At 39.4% G+C, this 25,250-nt stretch overlaps 1 protein-coding gene across 1 annotated transcript in view; it reads left to right on the forward strand.

Moving 5' to 3' along the window:
* The first annotated feature begins 621 nt into the window (after window positions 1-621).
* Window positions 622-25,250, forward strand: part of LOC127945034 (delta-type opioid receptor-like) — a 44,269-nt gene continuing 19,640 nt past the window's right edge. Inside the window, exons 1-2 of the mRNA XM_052541546.1 lie at window positions 622-869; window positions 2,024-2,240. Coding sequence (XP_052397506.1) covers window positions 2,032-2,240 — 209 coding nt within the window. The 5' untranslated portion in view covers window positions 622-869; window positions 2,024-2,031. The remainder of the gene's footprint in view (window positions 870-2,023; window positions 2,241-25,250) is intronic.

Raw genomic sequence — 25,250 nt, forward strand, 5'->3', positions numbered from 1 at the left:
AAATTAAATACGTTTTAAGGTATAAAATAAAATTGTATACCTTATAGTATATTTACTGAGCCAAGTTTATCAAGTTTTTCTCAAGGTTATCTATTTATTTATTTATGTATTTGCTTTGTATAATGCCATGGGTATGACACTGGTATTACAAGGAGAGGGTGACTTATGAGGACATTACCCATGTCCCCGTTTTTCAAAACATGTATAAACCTTACAGAATTAGTTTTTTTGAAAAAGTAAAAATGCATACAGTTTCCTGTGAGGGTTAGGGTTATGTGTAGGGTTGGTGTAGGGCCATAGAATATACAGTTTGTACAGTATAAAAACCATTATGCCTATGGGATGTCATAGAAACATACACACACACATTTGTATGTGTATATATGTAAAACATAGTTACAATGTCTCTCCTTCAACACAAGACACCTGTTCAGACGAGCGCGCGCGCCCCTGACCCCTGCATGCGCGCGCCACACCGCTGCGTAATCAGCCTTTGAGTTAGCGCGTGCCAGGAGAGAGGGAGGGAGAGAGAGAGAGAGAGAGAGAGAGAGAGAGAGAGAGAGAGAGAGAGAGAGAGAGAGAGAGAGAGAGAGAGAGAGACCTACCTATTGGAGATGTAAGTCGCTGCTGAAGATTCGCAACAACAAGCAAGTGCTTTAGCGCACCTCCCCCTCCCACTGCGCTCGCAAAGAAAGAAAAAAAAATGTTTCTCTTTTGCCTGAAAAACACAGTGATGTGAACATCTGTGTTCTGTTGAAAACAGAGCTCCGAGGCAGCTTAAAACAGAAAGAATAGCGGAAACTAGAATTCCTCGCGTGCTTGCAGGACCCGGACGCATAAGCGATCACACGGGATTTCTTCAAACAGCGGTATGTGCTGCTCTATTTGAACCATACTAAAGCGATGTGATAAATGACTGGACCGGTGTATGGACTTTTGCTTGTACCGGTGTGAACGTTACCGGGAATTTGGCATGTTTGGTTTGTTTTCTCTATAGCCAAACAGTGTGATGCATTTCATGCGCAAACTGTTGACAGTACAGTGTATCGTTCACTATGCGCCTGGCTTATCACATGGACATCATCAACTGTAGCAACATCTATTTGGGTCAATGACGATAAATATAGTCAGAGATACAAACGGAACATCTTCAAAAATGTATCATATAAAACACACGTTTCAAGTTCTTAATAATGTTATCTTTGTGTTCTTGTTGGTTTTGAAGTAAACATTTTTCCAAACATGTTTTCTAAATAAATAAATACATACATAATCTAATTGTTTTCGTTTCACGAATATTAAGAGTTACTCATGTGACCTGAACTAACAATCTTCTTCTTCTTTTCTTTTTTTTTTTTTCTTTTTTTTTTATATGGTCAAAACCTCGAGAGTGGTTTGTTTTCATGTCACATGACAACAAAATGGCTGCCAGAATATTGGTTACACCAGACTAACTTAAATTTGGCAAACAAACTTTTTTCAAATATTAATAATATTTTAAATCAATATTGCTTTAATGTGTATTTTTTGTTTCCATTTATACATTTAGAAGACACTTTTATCCGAACTTACAAAAGAGGAACAAAAGCAATTCCAAAGAGCCAATGATATTTGTTATGTACTGTACGATGACAACTAGATTAGGAAACAATCTAGACAATTTTATATGTACGTTTATTTATTTGTCTATTACTTTTGGTAACACTAGTATCCTTGATATATTACTTACAATAATGTATTAAAGCAATAACAGTAAATCAAGCATGATTACATGCTACCCTAAACCAAACACTATCCTAACCCAGCAGTAAGTACATGTTTTTAATTCAATTTACTAAGTATTAAATGTATAATTACACAATAACAATGACACCTTAAAAGTATAATCTTACTTTTTTTTACACAAAAATGTGAAAAAGAAAATTTTAAACTTGTTAATCATAGAATATGTGAGATAGACAGCATGGAGAGTGTGCCTCACTCAGCATTTTATTTGTATTTATTTTATTTATTTTTGCAATAGCTGTATTCATGGAATGCACAAATGATTCCACCGGCTTTGCTGACCCCAGACGCTTCCATCTGTGCAACGATTCCCTGTTCCAGAACAACTTGAGCACCTTCAATGAGACTGACAGCTTATTCCCAAGGGGTGTCAAGATCACCATAGCAGTGGTCTACATGATCGTCTGTGTGGTGGGGCTGGTGGGAAACTGCTTGGTCATGTACGTCATCATCAGGTAAGCTGACAAGTCCAAACAGGATGGAACTTAATATATTAGTTGTAATAAATTATACGTTATGGATTCAGTGATGGTAATAGTGCAATGCACCGTTGTGGATGTTTTTTCAAAAGCCATGAGGAAAACCTCATCATCCTGACAGTAGACAGACCTTCAGCACAGAGACTGAAGAGATTATTTGCTGCGGTGGACAGTTCAGTACTAAAAGTGGTCATTCTTGTTTCTTCTTTTCTTACACTGTCTCATCTAATGGCATAGATATAGGACAGGACTTCTTCTTTGAATAGGAAACCTGTTGGAATTTTGAGTTCTGTTTGGTGCACACTGATATTTCACAAATTAGGCACTGCACCTTTATGAGATGTTAAAGGGATAGCACACTCCAAAACATTTAAATTCTGCCCAGACCTGTAAAACTTTCTTTACAGAGCACAACAGTCAGGTTTCTGAAGTAGAGACAGATTTTTAATAATATCTTATAAACCATTATAGTCAGAACTGTTGTAAGCTGAGGTTGTTAATCGAAAGTCGGAGTGTTCAGAGCCCACCAAAATAACTCCACCCACTGCCATGAAGCATTACAAATAATCTAAGGAACTTGACTCTTTGCTTTCAAAATACTTTGATTAATATTTGTGTATACTGTATATATGCATATTTTGCTGCTGAAAAAGTGGGCACTTGGCAGGCACTAATGCACTGTTTTCTGCAGAACATCAAAGAAGATATTTTATAGAATGACTACCCCATTGAATATCATTGAACAGACAGAAATATCTCAAAATATCTCCTTTTGACCCGGAGGTAAATAAGTATAATTTTTGATTGAACCATCCCTTTAAAGCAATTGAGAGTCAGTAGACCATATTTAACGTCCACTGTACTACAGCTGAGACGCCGAATGCACAACTATCTCAACCAGCTGGCTTTGATCTCTATCGACAGATCGGTGGGGCCTAGAGACGTGAAATTAATTTTCACCCTCCATCCTCAGTCTTTGTGTTTGTTTACAAGCTTTCTCTCAATTACCTTAGCTTTCCACCCCCTCATTCCCCACCCTCACCCCTTTCTCTCTCCATGCCTGTGTTGTTTTACACAATGTATGTTCACTGTACGAGTAGAAGCTACAATCATAGATCAGAAATCTATATTATAACTAATCACGACAATTTGTCTTCCTTTTTCCAATTTCCTACCTTCCTATTTCCTTTTAATTTTTTTTCTGTTATTATTATTTATGGTTTCAACATGTTACTACTTCTTTACTAATATAATTTCAATATGAGGAGCCCAATATTTATAATGTTAGCCAACACACCGCAATCTATGCAGAATACAGATAGATCTACCCACAGTGCTTTGAATTTCATGGCAATGTTATATATGTAGCCAATTTAATACCATTTGGTTTCAGACAACTAGGCTGCATCCAGAACCAAAGGCAGCTGCTATGCTGTTTTATTGGTCAATCAGTGCATTAGCAGGCAATGTTTTTGTATTAAGACACCTTTTAAGAAATCTGGTTCTTATCTGCCTTTCAGGGCACGATGTGGTCATGTCTAATGCTATAAACAAATCCATTTGAGTTAAATTATTATTTCAAAGCAGATACACTTTTAAAGGAAAACACCATCATTTTTCTGTATTCCACTATGGTCTTCCCTCAACTTAGACAAGTCGATACGTACCTCTTCCATCCAAACGGATGAATTTAGAAGCCACCAAACACTTAAATGTTTTCCCTATTTAAAGACAGTTACATGAGTAGTTACACAAGTAATGTTTTATCCGCTTAGGAAAATGCCACTGCTTATATTGTGTCACCATACAGCATACACCATTACTCGTGTAACTACTCATGTAACCGTCTTTAAATAGGGAAAACATGGAAGTGTTTGGTGGCTTCTAAATGCATCCCTGTTTGGAACCTAAGGAATGAATGGTGCTAAGCTAAATACTAGCATAGTGGCGCTGCGTGATACAGTGATTGAGTGCACGCGCTATCAACTCGTCTAAACTGAGGGAAGAACTTAGTGGAATATCGAAAAACGGTGGTGTTTTACTTTAAAAATAAAGGTTCCTTATTGGCATCTATAGTTCCACGAGGAAGCTTTAATATCCACAGAAACTTTCTGTTCCACTAAAGATTCTTCATAGTTCTTTTTTTTTTCACACTAGGAATTAAAAATTAAAAAAATGGTTAAAGAACAGTTCACTGAGAGGTTATTTTGGGAGAACGAAATAGCTCTGCTATGTACCTTTATATTTAGGAGTAAATGGAATGATGCTCTGAAAGTATATATATATATATATATATATATATATATATATATATATATATATATATATATATATATATATATACAGTACAGACCAAAAGTTTGGACACACCTTCTCATTCAAAGAATTTTCTTTTTTTTTCATGACTATGAAAATTGTAGATTCACACTGAAGGCATCAAAACTATGAATTAACACATGTGGAATTATATATGGAATTGTATACATAACAAAAAAGGGTGAAACAACTGAAAATATGTCATATTGTAGGTTCTTCAAAGTAGCCACCTTTTGCTTTGATTACTGCTTTGCACACTCTTGAGATTCTCTTGATGAGCTTCAAGAGGTCGTCACCTGAAATGGTCTTCCAACAGTCTTGAAGGAGTTCCCCGAGAGATGCTTAGCACTTGTTGGCCCTTTTGCCTTCTGTCTGCAGTCCAGCTCACCCCTAATCCATCTGGATATTTATTTATTTATAATAGATGTTTAAAAATTCTTTTACCTTCTAGAATTGTGGGATACACAGCAAAGGAACAGGATGTTGTGCCAAATTTAGACCTGTCTTAAGGGTTAGTTCTCTCAAGAATGTTACCTCTGTCATCTTACATCATACCATCATACTCACCATCATGCTGTTCCAAACCTGTTTTTCTTGCTTCTGTGGAACATATAAGATGATACTTTGAGGAATCTTTTGTTTTCCCCCCCAAACAGCGGAAATCAATGGTCATCATCAGAATGTTTGGTCACCAACATTCTTTAAAGTATGTTTTTGTGTGTGCTTCACAAATGATGATGAGTAAATGATGATGCAATTGTCATTTTTCAAGAAGGTGGAGTCATTTTGGTCTTGTATACTGACATGGTCTGAACTGTCCATCTGGCTGTACCGTAATGATATTGTACTGCACATGGTGCATAGTGATGTACCAGAGACTAATCATCGGGCAGCTTCAGTTTCCTGTTCTGTGCTGAGTCTTTAGGCCGTCACCCACTCAGGCCCAGCTCACCCACCTTCTCCATCTGCCAGTATGTGTGGAGGCCACAAATGTGTTTACTGTCCCTCCCTCAGTGAGAGAAAGTGTATGATTATGAGTCTGATGTATCATTGCTTTTTCTTGGATGAGTGCTGTGAAGGCTGTGATGTTTTCTTTTTTTTCACTGTCATAATTGTATTGTTTTGTCTCCTTCTTGTATGTTCAGCTGTGGGAATCAATCATGTGTTTGCGTGTAGGAATGTGGATGTAAGCGGTTTACTTCTGCAGTGCTGTTTCTTGCCTCTTTAAGAGAAGAGCTTTCCTGCTAGACCAGCGTTTTCACCAATCTCAGACAATCAGAAGCATCGACCCAGTGGCAGGATCAAACCGTATATGCATCATTCTAATCAGTTTGTGTTGTACTGGTCTAAATGCTCTCTCTGAAATTAGTCATTCCGGGAAAGTTTGAGCGTGAGTTTTCCGTGAGTTTTATCTTTGTTTGTGTCTAGGTTGTCTGATGACATTGACTAGTGTCTTTTCGCAGTTAAAACAGATTGAAGTGTCAGATGTTTGACTGTTTTTCACTCTTGAGGAAGTTACTGAATGGCTGATTATTTCATAAGTTCCATGATGTAAGGGATATGGAAATTTAAATAATGGAAGATGTTACACTGTCCATCCATCCATTTGTCTTTCTGACTATTCCTCTGTCTGACTGTCTATCCATCCATTTCTTTGTCTGTTTATCTATTTGTCTGTCTGCCTGTCCACCCATTCATCTTTCTGAGTCAATCCAACCATTTTTTTTCCATTCATGGATCCGTAGATCAATCTATTCTTGGTTTATTATGTGTATCTGTGTACTTCCATCCATCCATCCATCTGTCCATCCATGGGTTGTCTGTCCATCTGTGTGCATTCATCCATCCATCTTGAATATTCACATTCAACCATCCATCCATCCCGCTGTTTGTTTGTACAGTATGTTTATCCATCTGTCAATTCGTCCATCCATCCTTTCTGTGAACTTATGTTCATCTGTCTGCCTGTCCATCCATCCATCCATCCATCGCTTATTAACTTTTTCATCAATCTATCTTACCCTTCCATCCATCCATCCATCCATCACTTATTAACTTTTTCATCAATATATCTTACCCTTCCATCCCTGCTGCCATCTATCCATCCATTCATCAATCACTTATTATCCCATCAATTCATACATTGATGGATTATCTGTCTATGTGCATACATTAATCCATCCCTACATCTGTCTGTCTGTTCATATTATGTATTAATTTGTCCATTGGTTGGGTGTTGTGTGTTTATCTCTGCACATCCATATATCTGTCTTCCTGTTTGTTTGATCATGCATCCATCCATCCATTCATCCATGAATGGATGGATGTGATAATATGGTTGAATGAATGAATGGATGGGATAAATCCATCCATTCATTCATCAATATTATCACATCCATCCATCAATGGGTTATCTATCTAGTTAGGCACATATTTCAATCCATCTGTCGGTCCATTCCTCTATTCTTCTGTCCATCCATCCATTGGTTGGCTGTCTATCCATGCATATCCATTCATGTGTCTGTCTTGCTGTTCTTTCGTCCATCCATCCATCCATCCATTCATCCATTCATCCATTCATCCATCCATCCATCCATCCATCCATCCATCCATCCATCCATCCATGTGCTTGTCTATCCATGCATTGTCATTGTCGTGCATTATCTGTCCATCCATCTGTTCATCCATCCTTCCATTGGTGTGTCCGTCTATCCATTTATGTCTGTACGGGTATGTACATCCACCTGTCTGCTTGTTCCCCGTGCTGTCTGTCCATTTGTCTGTCAATCCATTTTCCTACTCTGAACTCCCTGGAACAGCTTTCAGGTAAAGGTGTGTATATGGACATTTGGAGAGAGTTCTCTTCCAGTTGGCTCCGCTGGGGCCTGTCAGATCGATACAGGAGCTGTAATGAATTAATCCTCTATCACTGGACTGCAGACAGTACATTACAAGGAGGAATGAATATGAAGCTGCATAACAGCATTAGCACTACCCTACCATGCCTTAAATTCAGTGTAAATGCTGTTTGGCTGTTGTGATGCTTTGTGACCTATGGTTCTGTTTTTTGATTTTGGGTCTTATTTGTTAAATGTTTTTAATGCAATTGTATCACTTTATGACTGACCTCCATTAGCTGAAAGATGCAATTATGCTATATGAAGAACACATTGAGTATATTATTTACTCATGGGTGTGTAGTCAATGTGCCAGTGACCCAAGGTGTCTAACTTCATTGGCTCATTAAATATGAGTTTATACGCTATTAGTCCCTTACCATTATTAAAACTGATGCAATGAAATTGTTACCAGTAAATTAGCAGGGCTTGCAAAATCACTATACAATAGCTGGGCATATTATAGTATACAGAGTGTGACTGATTATAAATTATTCATGTGTATTTCATGTATGGACAGACATATATATATATATATATATATATATATATATATATATATATATATATATATATATATATATATATATATATATATAGGGGAAAAAATGAAAAGGTCTTTTTCTCGGTGCTTGGAGATATATACAGTAGCTGTCAAAAGGTATTCAATAAAAGGCTCCCCTGTGAGACTCAAAAATGGCTTTTTTTTACATCTCTGACTGCACATGCTCACATAACGTGTGGTCTGCTCACTTAACTAAAAAAAAAAAACTACCATGGATTTCAAATGACTCGTCAGGGTTATGGCACATTTATTAAGGCCATTTTCGATACATATACTTCATTTCAATATGATGTTAATCTACATTAAAAGTTAAATTCAGTTTTTGTCAGTTCAGGGAATTCTTTTGAAGCCTGACTTGGTGGCCATCAGTGGCACTACATCAGTGAATTTCTGTCAGTTGAATAAGGCTGAATATCCAGAACATCAGGTCATTCTTGTAGTGGATTCAAGGTTTGCTGGATTAATAATGTTAAACTTTGTTTGCACTCGTTGGAAACACAGAAGAGAAGACCTTGAAACTCTTGGGTATCGTCAGCAGGATTCTTTATTGAGAACATGCTTTGTGGTGCTGTAGTCATCAAAAGTCTGAGTAACTAAGGCAGACATACTCTGTGTTTTATTGGCATTCATTGGGCAGTCATTAAAGGTGTCGAACTAACACATAGCCTCAAAAGTGACCACTTAAACAAAACATCTAAAGACAACACAGGAAATCAACCCCCAACTGTAAGCTTTAGTAAATCTACTCCCCAAAGATAAAAGCAATACAAACGGTTTATGCTGCACCTGGCCACGAGAACTAAAGATGTATAAACATAAGTTAACTCTCAGTATGAAGACTTGAGACTTACAGAACTCCCTCACTGGAAACTAAATAGAATTTAATCAGTAAACAGATGCCATCATGTTCACCTTGAATGTCCAAATGCAATGTAGATCACCTTAATTTTTCATATGATGTTATGTCAGGATAGAATCAGCAGATCTTAAAAATATTTTGAAATGTGTAATCCCACACACTGGACAAAGTTTTAAAGAAGTAGTTAACATTTTAATTCTCTCATCACATACTCCACCTCATGCCATTCCAAATCTGTATGACTTTAGTCATTATGTGAAAATATGATTTTTGAGTTTTGAGTGATGAGTTTTGAGCAAATCACTAGTTTGTTTTCCATACTAGCAGGTATTTTCTTCAATAATACTATCCTTTTTTTATTTATTTATTTTTTTAATAAACGCAGCCTTGATGAGTGTGAGACTTCTCTTAAAAAAAAATCTTACTGACAAAAAAAAAAGAAGAAACGTATTCCATATATAAATAAATATATAGTGTTCCTGTAGCTCAATTGGCAGAGCACTGTGCTGTCAAACGCAAGGTTGGGGGTTCGAATCCCTGGGAACACATGATAGGTAAAAATTGATAGCCTGAATGCACTGTACGTTGCTTTGGATAAAAGCGTCTGCTAAATTCATAAGTTTAATTTAATTTAATTTTAATGTAAATATATAACTAAATGGAAAATCTGGATGAAAAAAAAAAAAAACTTCGTACAGGTTTAGAGCATGAGGGTGAGAATGAATGTCCTTGTGAGAATTATTTCTCATTTTAATCCAGTGTAAGATGTTGAAGCAGAGCGCACAGCCGCTGATATAACCTTCCCCTTGTGCGATCTCTGCCACGGACTTTACTGCTTCAGTGACGCTATATGGCCTAAACACCTTGCTGGTCACTAAGGTCAGCACTTTATTTGAAATCCTGAAAAACACATTCATGCATGTATGCCTGGCCCTCTTGAGTATAGAAGTGCTATACTTGAAGATCTATAAACAACAATCAGGAACTCACATTTCTGCAAATGCACAGGTTACCCGAGTAATTCACCATAGGAGATCTTTCGACTGGCCGTTGGGCGAACTGATTCCTTCTTACACGATGGACCAGAAGGTCTAAATATAATTAGTTTATTTATCGTGCTGAAGAAATAGTTATACATGCTTCACAGAACCTTATGATAGTCTTTGTGCAAACATATTTCATAAATGAAATCTAATTTAATTAAACCTTTTATGGCTGACCCCTTTTGCTGTCTACATTCAACTCATTGTTTTTGTCTTAATTAGAGGCACATGTTGACAAAATTTCCAACCTTTTAATTAAAATGTAAAGAGATATTCTTTATCTGTGATCACTTTGTCGTTATGCGCATGCTTTTATCGTAACTGTCTTTCTCTTAGTACCTTTCATTACAAAGTGGATGCTCATTACAACTGGAATTATTAGTTTTGCTTGATTGCTTCAAAGTGTATTGCAAAAAAAATAAATAAAAGGCTTTTATGAGTAAGTGCATTGTTGCATTTAAATCATGAGCTCCAATGCACAATTCATTAGCTGTGATCAAAGCTGCATCGCTGAAAAGGAACACTGGAATGTGGCACATAATACTCAGATCAAATCTACTATTCCACCTAAATATTTCAATCATATCTCTTGAATAAAACAATATGCTTTGAGGTCTTAGTGTTTGAAGGTACGCACATATTTAGTTCTTTAGCTTTGTCATGTTCCACAGATCATCAGAAATGAGCCGGTCGCTTGATGTTGAACATTTAGAAGAATCTATAATGACACTGAAGGTTTTAATAGTAATGTTCACCCTGGTGGAAACAGTTCCCCTTAATGACCAAGCACTGGAAAGTCATTCTGCAAAAAAAATAAAATAATAATAATAATAAAAAAAAGGAGACAAGTCATTGATCAGTCACTGAATCATCCTCCTAAAAAGAAGACTGAACAGACAGAACAAATTATGGGAAAGTGGCATATTGTATATGAAGGGAGATAACAACAACATGTCTCTTAGCAGATGGGAATGTCAGGACAGCATAACTGTATGTGATATGTTTGGCCTTCCTCTTTCAGCTTGTACTATAGGAAGATAAAGTCTCAGGTGTTATTGCAATCAATCATTACATAAAGAAAGACACAATCTGATCAGAATCAGAACATATAGGGCCCTATCATACTGTACATCCAGCACAAGGCTAGGCACCAGTGTGTTTGCTTGTTTCAGCCTGACACAGTTCTCAATTTCCTGTCCGGCGCCGCTTTGTTTAAATAGCAAATGCATTTGGGCGGCAGTGGCTCAGTGGTTCATGTAGGTTGTCTACAAACCGGAAGGTTGGTGGTTCAATCCCCGGCTCCACCTGACCAAGTGTCGAGGTGTCCTTGAGCAAGACACCTAACCCCAGCTGCTCCCGACGAGCTGGATGGCGCCTTGTATGGCAGACACCGCCGTCGGTGTGTGAATGTGTGTGTGAATGGGTGAATGTGAGGCAAATTGTAAAGCGCTTTGGATGGCCATGTGGTCTGTTGAAAGCGCTATATAAATGCAGTCCATTTACCATTTACCATTTGTGCGCCCATGGGTGTGCTGGTCTAAAAAAGAGGTGTTTTCAGGTGCATGTCTAGCATTCTTTTACATTACTGAGCATAGCACATAAATTGGTATCCACGGTATCCACTCATGTTTGTACTTTAAGACTGTTTGTTACAAAAAAAAAAAAAAAAAAAAAAAAAAAACTTTATACAGTCACATTACTATATGCAGTAGCCTATATGAGACAGCCCATGATCGCTAGATTTTATACAGTTTTACTATAAAAATTTTGTAAATGGTGATCATCAACCAAAAATATTGATGATGTGCAAGTTACTGCCTTTTGCCTTGGTGGGACTTCTCACGTTTTGCAGAGTACATTAACTTCAAAATAGGGGTAAAAATGTAGTTTGAGATCATCATTTTTTTTTATGTAGATAATAGCCATTACTAAAACATCTCATTGTTAATTTCCAGTGTCCCACCTATATATATATATATATATATATATATATATATATATATATATATATATATATTAATACATTTTGCTTCACTAGCCTAATATAAGATGCAGTATAAACACAGTCAGTAAGATGCCAGTGTCAATACTGCATCCTATATTAAGCTAGTGAAGCAAATTGTCGTAAAATCTTTTGGTATGACTTCCTTAAGGTCTTGGAGGTGTTTGAATTTCAGCTCTTTGATCTTCAGGTGGTCTGAAAAGAGGCCACATGTGACAGAGTTCCTCGAAGGAAACAGACAAGGTTGCCTGCAAAAAAAAAAAAAAATGAATAAAAGTCAAATGATCGTTTCCCTAAATTAAACGGCATGATTACGTATGATAATGAGGCAAGAAGTCAGCTAGTTTGTTGAACATGACGGCATGCCTTGACATTGTAAGATACAATCCTGTTTTATCTGCAATGCACAGGGATTGTCTTGTGCTAAGTTCAGATCCTCCTACGAGTGCCAGAAATAGCGTTGGTCAAGATTTACTTTTAAGGCCTACGAAAATCACGTTAGCTATCTCACCAGACATAAAGACAAAACCAATGCATAGTGGCTAACTAAGTCAACGGCATGCTATTTTTGTGCATTAAATTCATTATCCCCGACAGAAACAAAACCATGGAAGATTTCAATCAACAAGATAGCTACCGTCCAATTTGTAAAATTAACATACCCACATGGGGACTGACCAATAGCTTGAATTTGTGAAAAAATATGATTTTTTTTTTACATTTGGAAATAGGAGGTTTCCGCCCGACACTGACGATATACAGAGGTGGATAGTAACGAGTTACATTTACTTCGTTACATTTACTTGAGTAAATATTTGGGGTAACTAATACTTTTGGGAGTATATTTAAAGATGGGTACTTTTACTCTTACTTGAGTAAATTTTTTGGGAAAAATCTGTACTTTTACTTCGTTACTGTGGGCGACGCTCCTCTCATTACTTTATCTTAATGCAATAAATGTTATAAATGCTTCAGTTTATTCCAAACGCGACGTCTACTTTTCTCTGGACAATGAGCGATGCTCATTCGCGAATGATTCATTCAAAGGCTTGATCAAACCAATTGGCAAACGGGTGAATTGGTTCATGAATCAGTTTGAATGATTCGTTCAGTTCCCTGCCGCACGCGCTGAGGGTCTGAAGCGGTTTACTCGCAGTTGTAACATTTAAGAACCGAAAGAGCGTTGAAAACGTGGCTATGGAATTGCACTGAATTGAAAGCAAATCTGCAAAGGCTATTATTTGCTAGTGATGAAGATCCTTATTAGATGAACACCACGTGTGCTCAGGGCCGTTTGAAGGAATTTGGGGGCCCCAAGCAAAATGGACATAGAGGCCCCCCATTTAAAAAAAAAAAAAAAATAGCCGATTAAGATTTAATTAATTTGAATACAATCACACCGGCATGAGAACGTTCAGTGAGTCATATCATTAGCTCCTAAATTCAGATCTGTGATCGCTTGCTGGCGCTGAGCCAGAGATAGGTGCGTTTTTACAGCACTGCACATTATAACCAATCACAGACGATTCTTTTGAGCTTATTAAAGCATTGGCCAATCAAAGGTGTTCAGATGAATCATCGCTTAAATGCCGGTGCTTCATTCGCTCGCTGACTGGAGACCTCTTTCTGGTTAATTTTCTCGTCAGAAACAACAAAGTTCAGATGTGTGAGTACGGTTCTGTAAATAAGATATTGATTTCACAGTGTTAACAGTTTCAGTGATCTTAATGGGAGTTTTTGAGAGTGACTGAACTCTAGACTGTCAGTGAAATGATCTTTGATAATGTAAATGTTATTTGCTCCCTTTCTGAACAATGAAAGATTAGTAGCAGTTTTTATATCACTTTAACTTTCAATGATAAATTCATATTTAATATAAAGTAAGTCGTATTAAAAATATGTAATGGCATGACACCTATATCTGTTACTTAAGTAAACAGACAGGGTTGTATAATAAATTACATAATTAGGCTACTTTGACCATCGCATATGATCATTATTAACAATCTATGTAATGTGAGAATCAATATATTTCATTATATAGTTCATGCGTATGGGAATGTTTCTAATAAAAATGTAAAAAAAAAAATAAAAAAAAAAAATAAATAATAATAATTTGCCAATATGCTGTTGTGGCTGCTGTGTGTTACAGTACATGACGACCCCCCTATGCCTAGACACAATTAGTTATGATATTTCCACAATATTAACGCTTGCAGAAATATACTTCTGCGTGCAGACAGAAGAAGATCTGTCAATGTGCATTTGGTTCGTTATGTTCAGATGTTAGGTAACTTAGCAGTCATGTGAGGAGTTTTCTCTCTTCTCTGTGTCAGAGGTTATTTATACATATATAATAAACACTTTAAAATATAATTTATTTTGTGATGCAAATCCAAATTTTCATCAGCTGTTAATCCATTATTATTATTATTATTATTATTATTATTATTATTATTATTATTATTATTATTATTATTATTATTCAGTTATTTAAATACTAAATGGCATTTTGACCGTCTTTGATGTGGTATGACAGATCGCTGTTTAAAAGCATTGGAGAGCCGGTTCTGGGACGGTTCAGAAATGTGCTGGTATAATCCCAACACAAGAACTGACTAGAGCGGCGGCGATCAGCTCCGGTCCCCCGAGTCATGATGCAGAGCGGAGCGCGAGTGAACGTGATCATTCCTTCCTCTGTACTACTAGTTTTAACACGAATAAACATGACTGAACATCTCATGCCTCATGTAATTGCTCAATCAGTTTTTCAACCGCGGAAGGAAATCAACAATACAGTGTGGAAATAAAATGTTGTGTAGCATTTCATTTACCTCAGCAAGTCATCAGTGTCTACAGCTAACTAGGAATGAAGTCTAGAGAGGAGTATTTTGCGAAATATTACACCATATACTCATTATATTTTACTAAACGTTAGTCTAAATTATTTAATATGTTTAAATTAATCTCTCATGAAACATGCTATAACAGCCATTGTGTAATCACTAAACAGTATACATTTAATTAATTTAATTAATTGTCATCTGCACCTAAATGGCTCTGGCACTGAGCTTATGCCTTGATGGAAAACACATTTTTTATGGTAATGACAATGTGCAATGTAAAATATTTGAATCCAGTGTGCCTGCAGACCCATACAGTATCACAAACATGATGAGTCCCAATTAATAGAGTACTTCGTGCATTACTAACTCTACATTTAATTTTGACAAGGAGTAATTCACCCAAAATTTACAATTTTTCTACTTGCTCATCAAAGGATCATCTGCAGTTGAATGGGTGCCGTAAAGTAAAAACTGATAAAAACTTTGAAGTAATATGGAAGTAATCCACATGACTCCAGTCGATCAGTTAACATCTTGTAACGTGAAAAGCATGTGTTTGTAAGAAACACATTCACTGTTAAGATGTTTTTAACTTCAAATGGTCACTTCAAGTGAAAATACCAAAGTCCAAATTCATAATAACACTTCCTCCAATGAAAAAAGTCCATCCCTTTTCACGGTGCTTAAACTCTGCATATTTTCGCTCCTGATTAAGACAGGATGACTTTTTCACTGTAGAAAGCTATATTATGAATAGAAGACACCCATTCACTGGATTTATTAGTGAGCGAGTGACTGTAATGATTAATTTCTTCAAATATGTTCTGATTAATAGTAAAAAAAAAAAAAAAAAAAAAAAAAACATCTATGAGTGTGTGAGTAAAATTTCAAGAAATTGAATTTTTTGTATGAGCTGTTCCTTTAAGATGTTTATAGTTTGTTTCCTTCATTGGTAATTTCAATATGCCGTACCTGAATGCAAAATGTTGTGCCTTTATTTTCTGTCGCACTAGACTTTGTTTCAGCCTTCAGTATGTGGACAGAGATGACTCAGTGTGTGTAAACACTTACATGCAGGTGTGTGAGTTGATAATGTAGAGTGTTTGGCAAAAAAATGCAGAAGCATGCGTCAGACACAAATACGCTTGGCAGACAGAAAATTGTTATTCCCAGCAGCTTCTTGCCAAACAAGCAGCAGTCATGCACTTGGTCTGTTTGTATGTGTAAATCATTAATTATGTACAGGCAGGGGCTAATTCAATTAACTTCCCTTTCCAGGCTGTTTGATTTTTGAAGTCACTGGATGCGTTGTGCCTGTAATAAAGATGCCACAGGTTGACGGCTTGTGTTCAGTCTCTGGGTAATAGTTATGAAATCTAAACTCAGTTAATGTGAAAGAAGCAATTCTCACTTTCCATGAACAGGAAAAAGTCTTTTGTTGACTCTGTTGTTGTTTTTCAGCAAATGATCGCTAAAAGAAGGCACTTAACTTTAAAAAAAAAGTCAACTGTCAACCTCAACACTAAATTTTGTATGAACTTAAAAAAATAAATAAATAAATTGCAGTCACAGGAAATAATTGCATTTAAAAATATTACAGCTATTTGAAAACATTTTTAAATATTTTTAATTCGTTTGAAAATATTTAAACAGTTATTTTAAATTGTAACTATTTAATTATAATACTGTTTTTTTTAAGAGCATATGACATTCAAACATCAAATAATCTTACCAACCCCATTCTTTTCAATGGTAGTTAACTGGTAAAATGTACTTGTCAGACACAGACGAGGACACAGAGGATTCAGTGATAAGGTAGTTTAATGTGAATCAGAGGTTTCAGACACAGGTGAATCTTGACACGTGGATAGAACGGTGACAACACAACTTCCCTTATGGTGAACGGTGATCCAGATGGTGCTCAGATGAAGACGATGGGGACAGGAAGACTGACGAGGATGAAGAGGGTTCAAGAGTTCAGGTAGGTTTAATAATGGCGTTCAGGCAAGTGAGGAGATCGGTGCAAGACCAGACGATGAGTGATGGTAACTGATGGCTTTATATGTGGTTCTGGTGATGATGCACAGGAGTTCAGAATTCGGGTGATTGGGGACGAGTGGGTGTGGCGTAAGTGTCCGATTCCGGGAGTGTAGAAGGTGTGGCTGTGACAGTACCCCCTCCTCCACGGGCGGCTCCTGACGGCTGGGATCTTGTGCGACGACGGGGTCTACCTCGGCCACGGGGAGCGGGGCGGTCTGGATGGTCTTGATGAAAGTCAGTGAGAAGGCTGGGGTCCAGGATGTCGTTACGATTAACCCAGCAACGCTCCTCCGGGCCGTAGTTTTCCCAGTCCACAAGGTACTCCAGTTGAGGACCCCGTCGTCGAGAGTCGAGGATAGCTCTCACCCGGAAGATGTCGTTGTCGTCTTCGATGGCCGGAGGAGGAGGTACGGCATCATCACCAGGTTCTGTGGATGGAGGAGACAAAGGTTCAGTGAAGGGTTTGAGGAGTGAGACATGGAATGAAGGTGAGATACGGTACTGTGCAGGGAGTTGGAGTCTATAGGTCACTTCGTTCAGTTGCCGTTCAATAGTGAATGGTCCGATGTATTGGGGACTCAGCTTACGGCAGGGCAGTCGGAGGCGGATGTCCCTCGTCGAGAGCCAGACTTGTTGTCCAGGTTGGTATTGCGGCGTGGGTCCTCGACGAGCGTCCGCTTGCTCCTTATGCCTCCGCACTGCCCGCTGGAGATGCACGTGAGCCGAGTCCCAGACCCTCTCGCTCTGTCGGAACCAGTGATCTACCGCTGGGACCTGTGAGGGCTCACCTGACCATGGGAAGAGCGGAGGTTGGTATCCAAGGACACATTGGAAGGGGGTGAGCCCGGTGGTAGATTGTTGGAGGGAGTTCTGAGCGTATTCGGCCCAGGGTAGGTACTGGCTCCAACAGTCCTGGTTACGGTGGCAGTAAATCCTCAGGAACCTCCCCAGCTCCTGAATCTTACGCTCCGTCTGGCCGTTGGTCTGAGGATGGTATCCTGAGGAGAGACTGACGGACACCCCTAGAAGATGGAAGAAAGCTGACCAGACTCTAGAGATGAATTGGGGGCCTCTGTCGGAGACGATATCTTCTGGGATGCCAAAGTGACGGAAGACGTTGTGGAATAGTGCCTCTGCCGCTTCGAATGCAGTGGGGAGTCCTTTGAGAGGGATGAGTTTACATGATTTTGAAAACCTGTCGACCACTACCAGTACACAGGTGTAGCCTTGAGAGAGAGGGAGGTCAGTCATGAAATCAATGCCGAAATGGGTCCATGGACATTCAGGAATGGACAGAGGCACCAGTTTACCTTCCGGGAGTCTTCTAGGGGTGTCTGCTATGGCGCAGACGGAGCATCCTTTGAGGTAGCGGACCGTATCCAGAGCCATCGATGGCCACCAGTAACGCTGTTGTAGGAGCGAGAGGGTCCGCCTCCTGCCTGGGTGTCCAGAGCCCGGAGAGGTGTGAGCTAAGTCCAGGAGGGTAATCCGATGTTGAGGGGGGACGAAGAGTTTCCCTTCTGGACCTCCCGGCGGAGCAGGGTGTTGAAGGTTTTCCTGTGCAATCAGATGATCAATACTCCACTGGATAGGACTAACTATCATGGCTGGAGGGAGGATTGGTTCTGGAGATTCGGGTTCGGGATCTGCTTGATGAAGACGGGAGAGGGCGTCGGCTCTATTGTTCTGGGAGCCAGGGCGATAGGTGACCTTGAAGTTGAATCTCGTGAAGAACAAGGCCCATCTAGCTTGGCGATGATTCAGTCTTTTGGCTTCACGGAGGTATTCCAGGTTCCGGTGGTCGGTTACCACCTCGAAAGGGAACTGGGCTCCCTCCAGCCAGTGACGCCATTCTTCCAGAGCCAGCTTAATGGCCAGTAGTTCACGGTTACCGATGTCATAATTCTGCTCCGCCGGGGATAGCTTCTTCGAGAAGAAGGCACATGGATGGAGTCGTGGTGGATTCCCCTGCCGCTGGGAGAGGACTGCTCCGACCCCGGTGGATGAGGCGTCCACTTCCACGATGAACTGGTGGCTGGGATCAGGGTGGATGAGGATTGGAGCGGTCTTGAAGGCTTGTTTGAGCAGGTGGAAAGCTTCAGTGGCCTCGGGGTTCCAGGACAGAGACTTGGGCCGGTTCCGGAGGAGAGAAGTTAGAGGGGAGCTGAGTAAACTGTAGTCCTTGATGAATCTTCGATAAAAGTTGGCAAAGCCCAGGAAGCGTTGAAGTTCTTTTATGGAGCCGGGTTGAGGCCAGTGTGTGATGGCGTCCACCTTCCCCTGGTCCATCTTCACGCCACATGGGTCGATGATGTAACCTAGGAACTGGACTGAGGGCGTATGGAACTCACATTTTTCGGATTTGAGGTAAAGGTGGTGTTCCCGGAGTTTTCGGAGTACGAGGCTGACATGATGGATATGTTCTTGCTTGGATGTGGAGTAGATGAGGATGTCGTCGATGTAGACAATTACGAACTTGTTAAGGTAATCTCTGAAGACTTCATTCATGTAGTTTTGGAAGACGGATGGACTGTTGGATAACCCATACGGCATGACCCGGTATTCATAGTGCCCGGAAGGAGTGATGAAAGCGGTCTTCCATTCGTCCCCCTTCCGGATGCGGATTAGGTTGTAGGCGCTCCTCAAGTCCAGTTTCGTGAAGATCCTGGCTCCGCGTAGTTGTTCCAACGCCGCTGGGACCAGGGGAAGAGGATAACTGAATTTGACGGTTTGTGAATTGAGGTGGCGATAATCGATGCACGGCCTCAAGCCTCCGTCCTTCTTGGCCACGAAGAAGAAGCTGGAAGCGGCAGGGGAAGTAGATGGTCGGATGAACTCCTGAGCGAGGGCTTCCTGTATATACTCCTCCATGGCCTTCTGCTCCGGGATGGACAGGGGATAGATTCGTCCTTTAGGAAGGGTTGCTCCAGGCAGGAGGTCAATGGCGCAGTCCCATGGCCTATGAGGTGGTAGCTTCGTTGCCAACCGCTTACTGAACCCATCCTGGAACGCCCGATATTCAGGAGGGATGATATGATCCATCTTCGTTTCGGGGCTCTCCACTGATGTGGACTGGACCGGTAGGGAAGACTTCCTTAAGGGAGGACTGACCTTGGGGATTTTAGCTGGAGGAGTGATGCAGGTATGATGGCAGGACATTCCCCATTTCAGGATCTCGCCAGTGGGCCAATGGATGTGAGGTTGGTGGAGGTTAAGCCAGGGGCGTCCCAGGATGATGTCTGCGGTGGATTCCTCCAGCACCATGAACGTGATGTCTTCTTCGTGCAGGAGTCCCACGCGGAGGATGATTGTGGGGGAGAAATAGTGGACACGACCCTTGCCCAGCGGCTTTCCCTGTATGGTGGTTACTTTGAGTTCGACAGGGCTTCGGTGATGTTTGGCGTTGAGACGAGTTAAGGTTTGCCGGTTGATGAAGTTCCCCGCCGAACCGGAGTCGATGAGGGCTTGTACTGAAACAGAAGAGCAAAGGTGTCTTAGAGTAACCCAGGTCTTAGTTAGATGAGCAGTTTGAGGAGGTATATGGATGGTACTCACTGCTGGGCGTGGAGGTCGAACTGGACAGGATGGTAAGAGGTGTCCATCTCCCCCACAATAGAGACATAGCCCGGCGTTGATCCTCCGCTGACGTTCCGATGCGGACAGATGGTGAGAGTCCACTTGCATGGGTTCAGGTGCTGGAGGAGCGACAGATGGTATAGCGGGCGGAGGAAGTACAGCGGGAGTGAGCGGATGACAGGCAGTGAGTCTCTGGGCAACTCGAATGGATTTCTGAATGAGATTCTCTAGTCCTAGTGAGTCTTCGTACACAACTATCAAACTTTGTATCTTGTCATTCAATCCGTGGCGATATGCTGTAATTAAGGCAGTTTCATTCCAGCCGCTTATGTAAGCGAGAGTACGGAAGCGTATGGCATAATCACTCACAGATTCATCTCTCTGTTGGTGAATGGAAAATAATTGGTCATGGACAGACAATGCAGAAGTTTGATGGCCAAAGACGGATTTTAACCGGGAACAGAAGTTAGTGACGGATCCAAGGGCAGGTGAGTTCGAGTCCCAGAGAGATTCAGCCCATTGGAGGGCCTTACCTGAGAGTAGGTTGATGATGAAGGCTACTCGACTGCGTTCGGAGGTGAATAAATGAGAGTTGGATTCCATATAGAGGGAACACTGTAGCAGGAACCCGCTGCAATCCTCCGCCGTGCCGCTGTATGTCGCTGGTTTGGCCATGGGACTCGCAGGGGCAACTGAAGAAGTGACCGGAGTTGTAGCGGTGTTTGAGTTGTTGACAGCCGGTGAAGAAGGGGGAGTTTGTTGCATCAGTGAGGACCGTACAGCGTGTACCAGTTGCGTGAAGGGATCCGCGGTGCGGTCCTCGCCCGTGTCCGAAGAGCTCTGCATGCGGTCCGGTCTTCTGTCAGACACAGACGAGGACACAGAGGATTCAGTGATAAGGTAGTTTAATGTGAATCAGAGGTTTCAGACACAGGTGAATCTTGACACGTGGATAGAACGGTGACAACACAACTTCCCTTATGGTGAACGGTGATCCAGATGGTGCTCAGATGAAGACGATGGGGACAGGAAGACTGACGAGGATGAAGAGGGTTCAAGAGTTCAGGTAGGTTTAATAATGGCGTTCAGGCAAGTGAAGAGATCGGTGCAAGACCAGACGATGAGTGATGGTGACTGATGGCTTTATATGTGGTTCTGGTGATGATGCACAGGAGTTCAGAATTCGGGTGATTGGGGACGAGTGGGTGTGGCGTAAGTGTCCGATTCCGGGAGTGTAGAAGGTGTGGCTGTGACAGTACTATGTGTCATGCTTTATTTATTTCTTGGTAGATATGAGTTTATCTGATTTATCTATTTAGAAGCATTTATGCCTACAGTAAAATGATTTAAGAAGTTATGAGTTACCAAAGTGTTCCAAATTTGTGACATCCCCATTTTATCTTTAAATATCCCGGCTGTAAAGAATCCCATAAACTGGTTGACTAGTCAAAGTAAAATGATTATTAGCGCTTATTCAATGATTACTTTTCTTTTTCATGCAAGATCATTTAATTATACCAAGTTAAAATCTTATGCAATTAATTGTAAAATAATTGTGGACTTTAACATGTGCATAATATGTTGTTGCTGACAAGCAGTTTATTCATTTAGTTTAATTAATTAAATTTTACTTGCACAAAACATCTGAATAATTCATAGTTTTTTGTTTCTGTTGAATTCTAAATTTGTCATATTACCACCCAAAATGGTTTCGTGCTGCATTCTCAATAATTTTGATAGATATTTGAAAGCAGAAGAGTTTGTTTTTCGTGCTTGTTTGATTGTTGCCCACACAGTTTTAATTGAGTTGTTTGTTGTCTCTTCATTCTCTTGTCCTTTTCCATGCATAGTTATCCTCTCAGGGCCTGCTGGGTATTATCTGAACCGCTGGCAGAGACTGGGACATAAGAAGTTTGGTTTTTGATTATACTCAATCAAAGCAGAAGCTTCACACAAGCAGTGATGGACTTCACCCAGCATGACACGAAATGTGCACAACGGCACGGCAAACGTCTGGAACCACCAGGCTTTTGATTAGACATTTACAATCCTACATTACTAGGATCAGCACAGTAACAAGAATTCCAGTCACTAACTATTTGCCATAAAAGTTGAATAATTGGGACTGAAACTGTGAATATAAAACAGAACCAGACATTGGGAAGTGAGTGCTAGCTGATTACTGCTCACATGTTTGTTCTGCCCACTGCCAAAGCCTCCATTTGCCAGAGGTTTTAGCTTGGTTTTTAAGTTGGTGTTTACGTAACTATAATATATATATATTTTTCCTTCACACTGCGGCCATCCAAAAGTTAAAGGGAATTAACTGAGCATTTCTGTCCTCCCTAGTTATAATGATTGTCATTACGCTAATGGTGCCAGTCATGCAGTTTGTTTAGCTTCGTTTTGGTGAAACATAATCTGAGGTGCCAGTCATTTTGTCAATCCAGACTCTCTTCCCAGTTCATTTATTCTGTATTGAGATGATTAATGTGGTCCTCATTGACTGTCCCTCACATTGCCCGAGATTATTAACAAAAGTTTGGAATTTATGAATTTATTTATTTATTACTCACTGTATGCCTCATTACAGTCAATTTTGAAACAAATCTTTATATATATGTATATATATATATATATATATATATATATATATATATATGTTTTATTTCATTTACATGCCAAGGATAAGGTTAAACAACAACTTCTTCCTCTCTCTCCCTCAGAATATGGCCTCATGGAACTCATGGAAGAGTATACATTGATTTATATATGTGTTTGCATTATTTCTGGTTCAGCGTGTTTCTTTTTCAATTCCTTGTATTCTAAGGTACCTCTTTCGTTGAAGGACTCGCTCTGATGAGCCAATGTATTTCTATGTGTGTAGCGATTCATACTGGCAAAGCACATTCGGTCTCTTTCATTTTCTAGGCGTCCTTGCAAATTTATCTGCACAGCATGTGAAAGGACCTATTACTCTGTGATTTCAGTCAGATGATCGCTTTTGGTTGTGAATAGGACAGCCATTGTTATTCTACAGAGTGAGCAAACATAATTGTACTTCAACAGAAGATCTGTTTGTCTCATAGGAGTTCATGTAGAATGAGTGGCTACATAAAAAAATAAATTATTTAAAATAACTGTTTTCTATTTTAATAAAATGCAGTTTCGTCCTGTGCTGAATTTTTAGCATCATTATTCAAGCCTTCAGTGTCAAGTGATGCTTTAAAAATTATTAATTTGTCATGTGTCAATTTGCTGCTCAATAAATATTTATTATTATGTTAATATGTTGAAATCGTGATACACACTCAGTAATACATAGATTTTCTCGAAGAATATTCCATCGCCTCGTTCCAACACTCGTAGCTCAGGAGGTCTTCACTAAAGCGAGAATGTCTTTGGCAGATAAGGTGTCAGAGAATAATCACTCTTATACACTAGATTATACACTCTTCACTTTCATGACTGACACACATACACACACCCACACACAGACACACACACACACACAGTCACCGGGTCTGCATAACTCTGCTGCTTTATTAAGATTTGAGATATTACTCTGCACAAAATTTAATTAAAATCCAGCAATCTCAACCCTTCCCCATGTGACTTCAGTGACTGCAATAAAAAAAATAAAAATAAAAATAAAAACAATAATACATAATATATCATATAAACACATCATCTAGCGTGGTAGGTCATATAATATTTATAAAATATCAAGTGATTATTCATTCTTTTTCCCTGCATGGACATATAATCTGTGGAGAGACTGTTTCATGAACTAAAATTAGAAATGAACTCATGCTACAGGAACAAAATAAAGCATTACATCACAGATATTGATATTGATAACCTTGATGCATTGTTTTGTTTTTGTTTTTGTGGATGGTTTTGGTGAAAATGAAATTCAAAAGAAATATAGTTTTGTCTTATGCCCAAAACTGTCTGTTGCCATCCAGGCCAAGATTGTGTAAATGAGACGAGGGTGAGAGAGGAGCTGCTGTGTATGAATGCATTCCCACTGGTTTCCCCAAAAGCTCATTGCAGCCTCATCAGATCTGAACGCTCTTCTCCCTCCCCGATGTCTCAGCCTCACACTCAAAAAAATGATTTTTCAGTTTTGTTCACTTTACCTTAACAATTCATGTTGAATTAATGCCATTTTGGCTATTTTTCATTTCAACATGATTGTGTCATGTTAAACTGACTTAAAACTGTCACTCGTTGGTTTAACATAAAGTTTTCATTTTGAAAGAACATGTTTCAATCAAGTACCTCAAAATAAGTTTTACACTTCCCATCATGCTTTGCAAAGGACTGTATATGGGGAGAGAAAATTTTGAAATAAAGTGTTATTTTATGCAGTTTTTAGTAAAATGTGATAATAAGGAGACTTTTTCATGTCTAATGCTCTATTATGTGGGCATTTTAAAATACTTTATATTGGTGTATTTTGTGCGAGTTACCATTGTGGTGAAGTGTGGAGCTTGTGGTTGGGTTGAGGACCTGGTTAAAAGAAAGTCTAAAATACTTAATTGAAAAAAGCAACTTTAATGAGAGTGCTAGTGCATGATGTACACAGAGTAACATCCTTAAACTGCAAACAATTAACATCATGTGTAAAGAAAAGTTATATCTTACTTGCTAATGTTTTTAGAACACTTTGGCTAAACTTGCATGGACAGTGGTTCTACATGATGTAAACATATTATCTCTGCTCAGATATTTCATGTAGGATGAACTAAAGCAAACTGAGTAAACTCAACTAAAAGTAGACATGTCCTTATAACTTGATTTATTCATGTCCAAATAACATGGTACAAACATGTGGAA

This window comes from Carassius gibelio, chromosome A23 (genome assembly GCF_023724105.1).
Source record: "Carassius gibelio isolate Cgi1373 ecotype wild population from Czech Republic chromosome A23, carGib1.2-hapl.c, whole genome shotgun sequence".
NCBI classification, from domain to species: Eukaryota; Metazoa; Chordata; class Actinopteri; order Cypriniformes; family Cyprinidae; genus Carassius; species Carassius gibelio.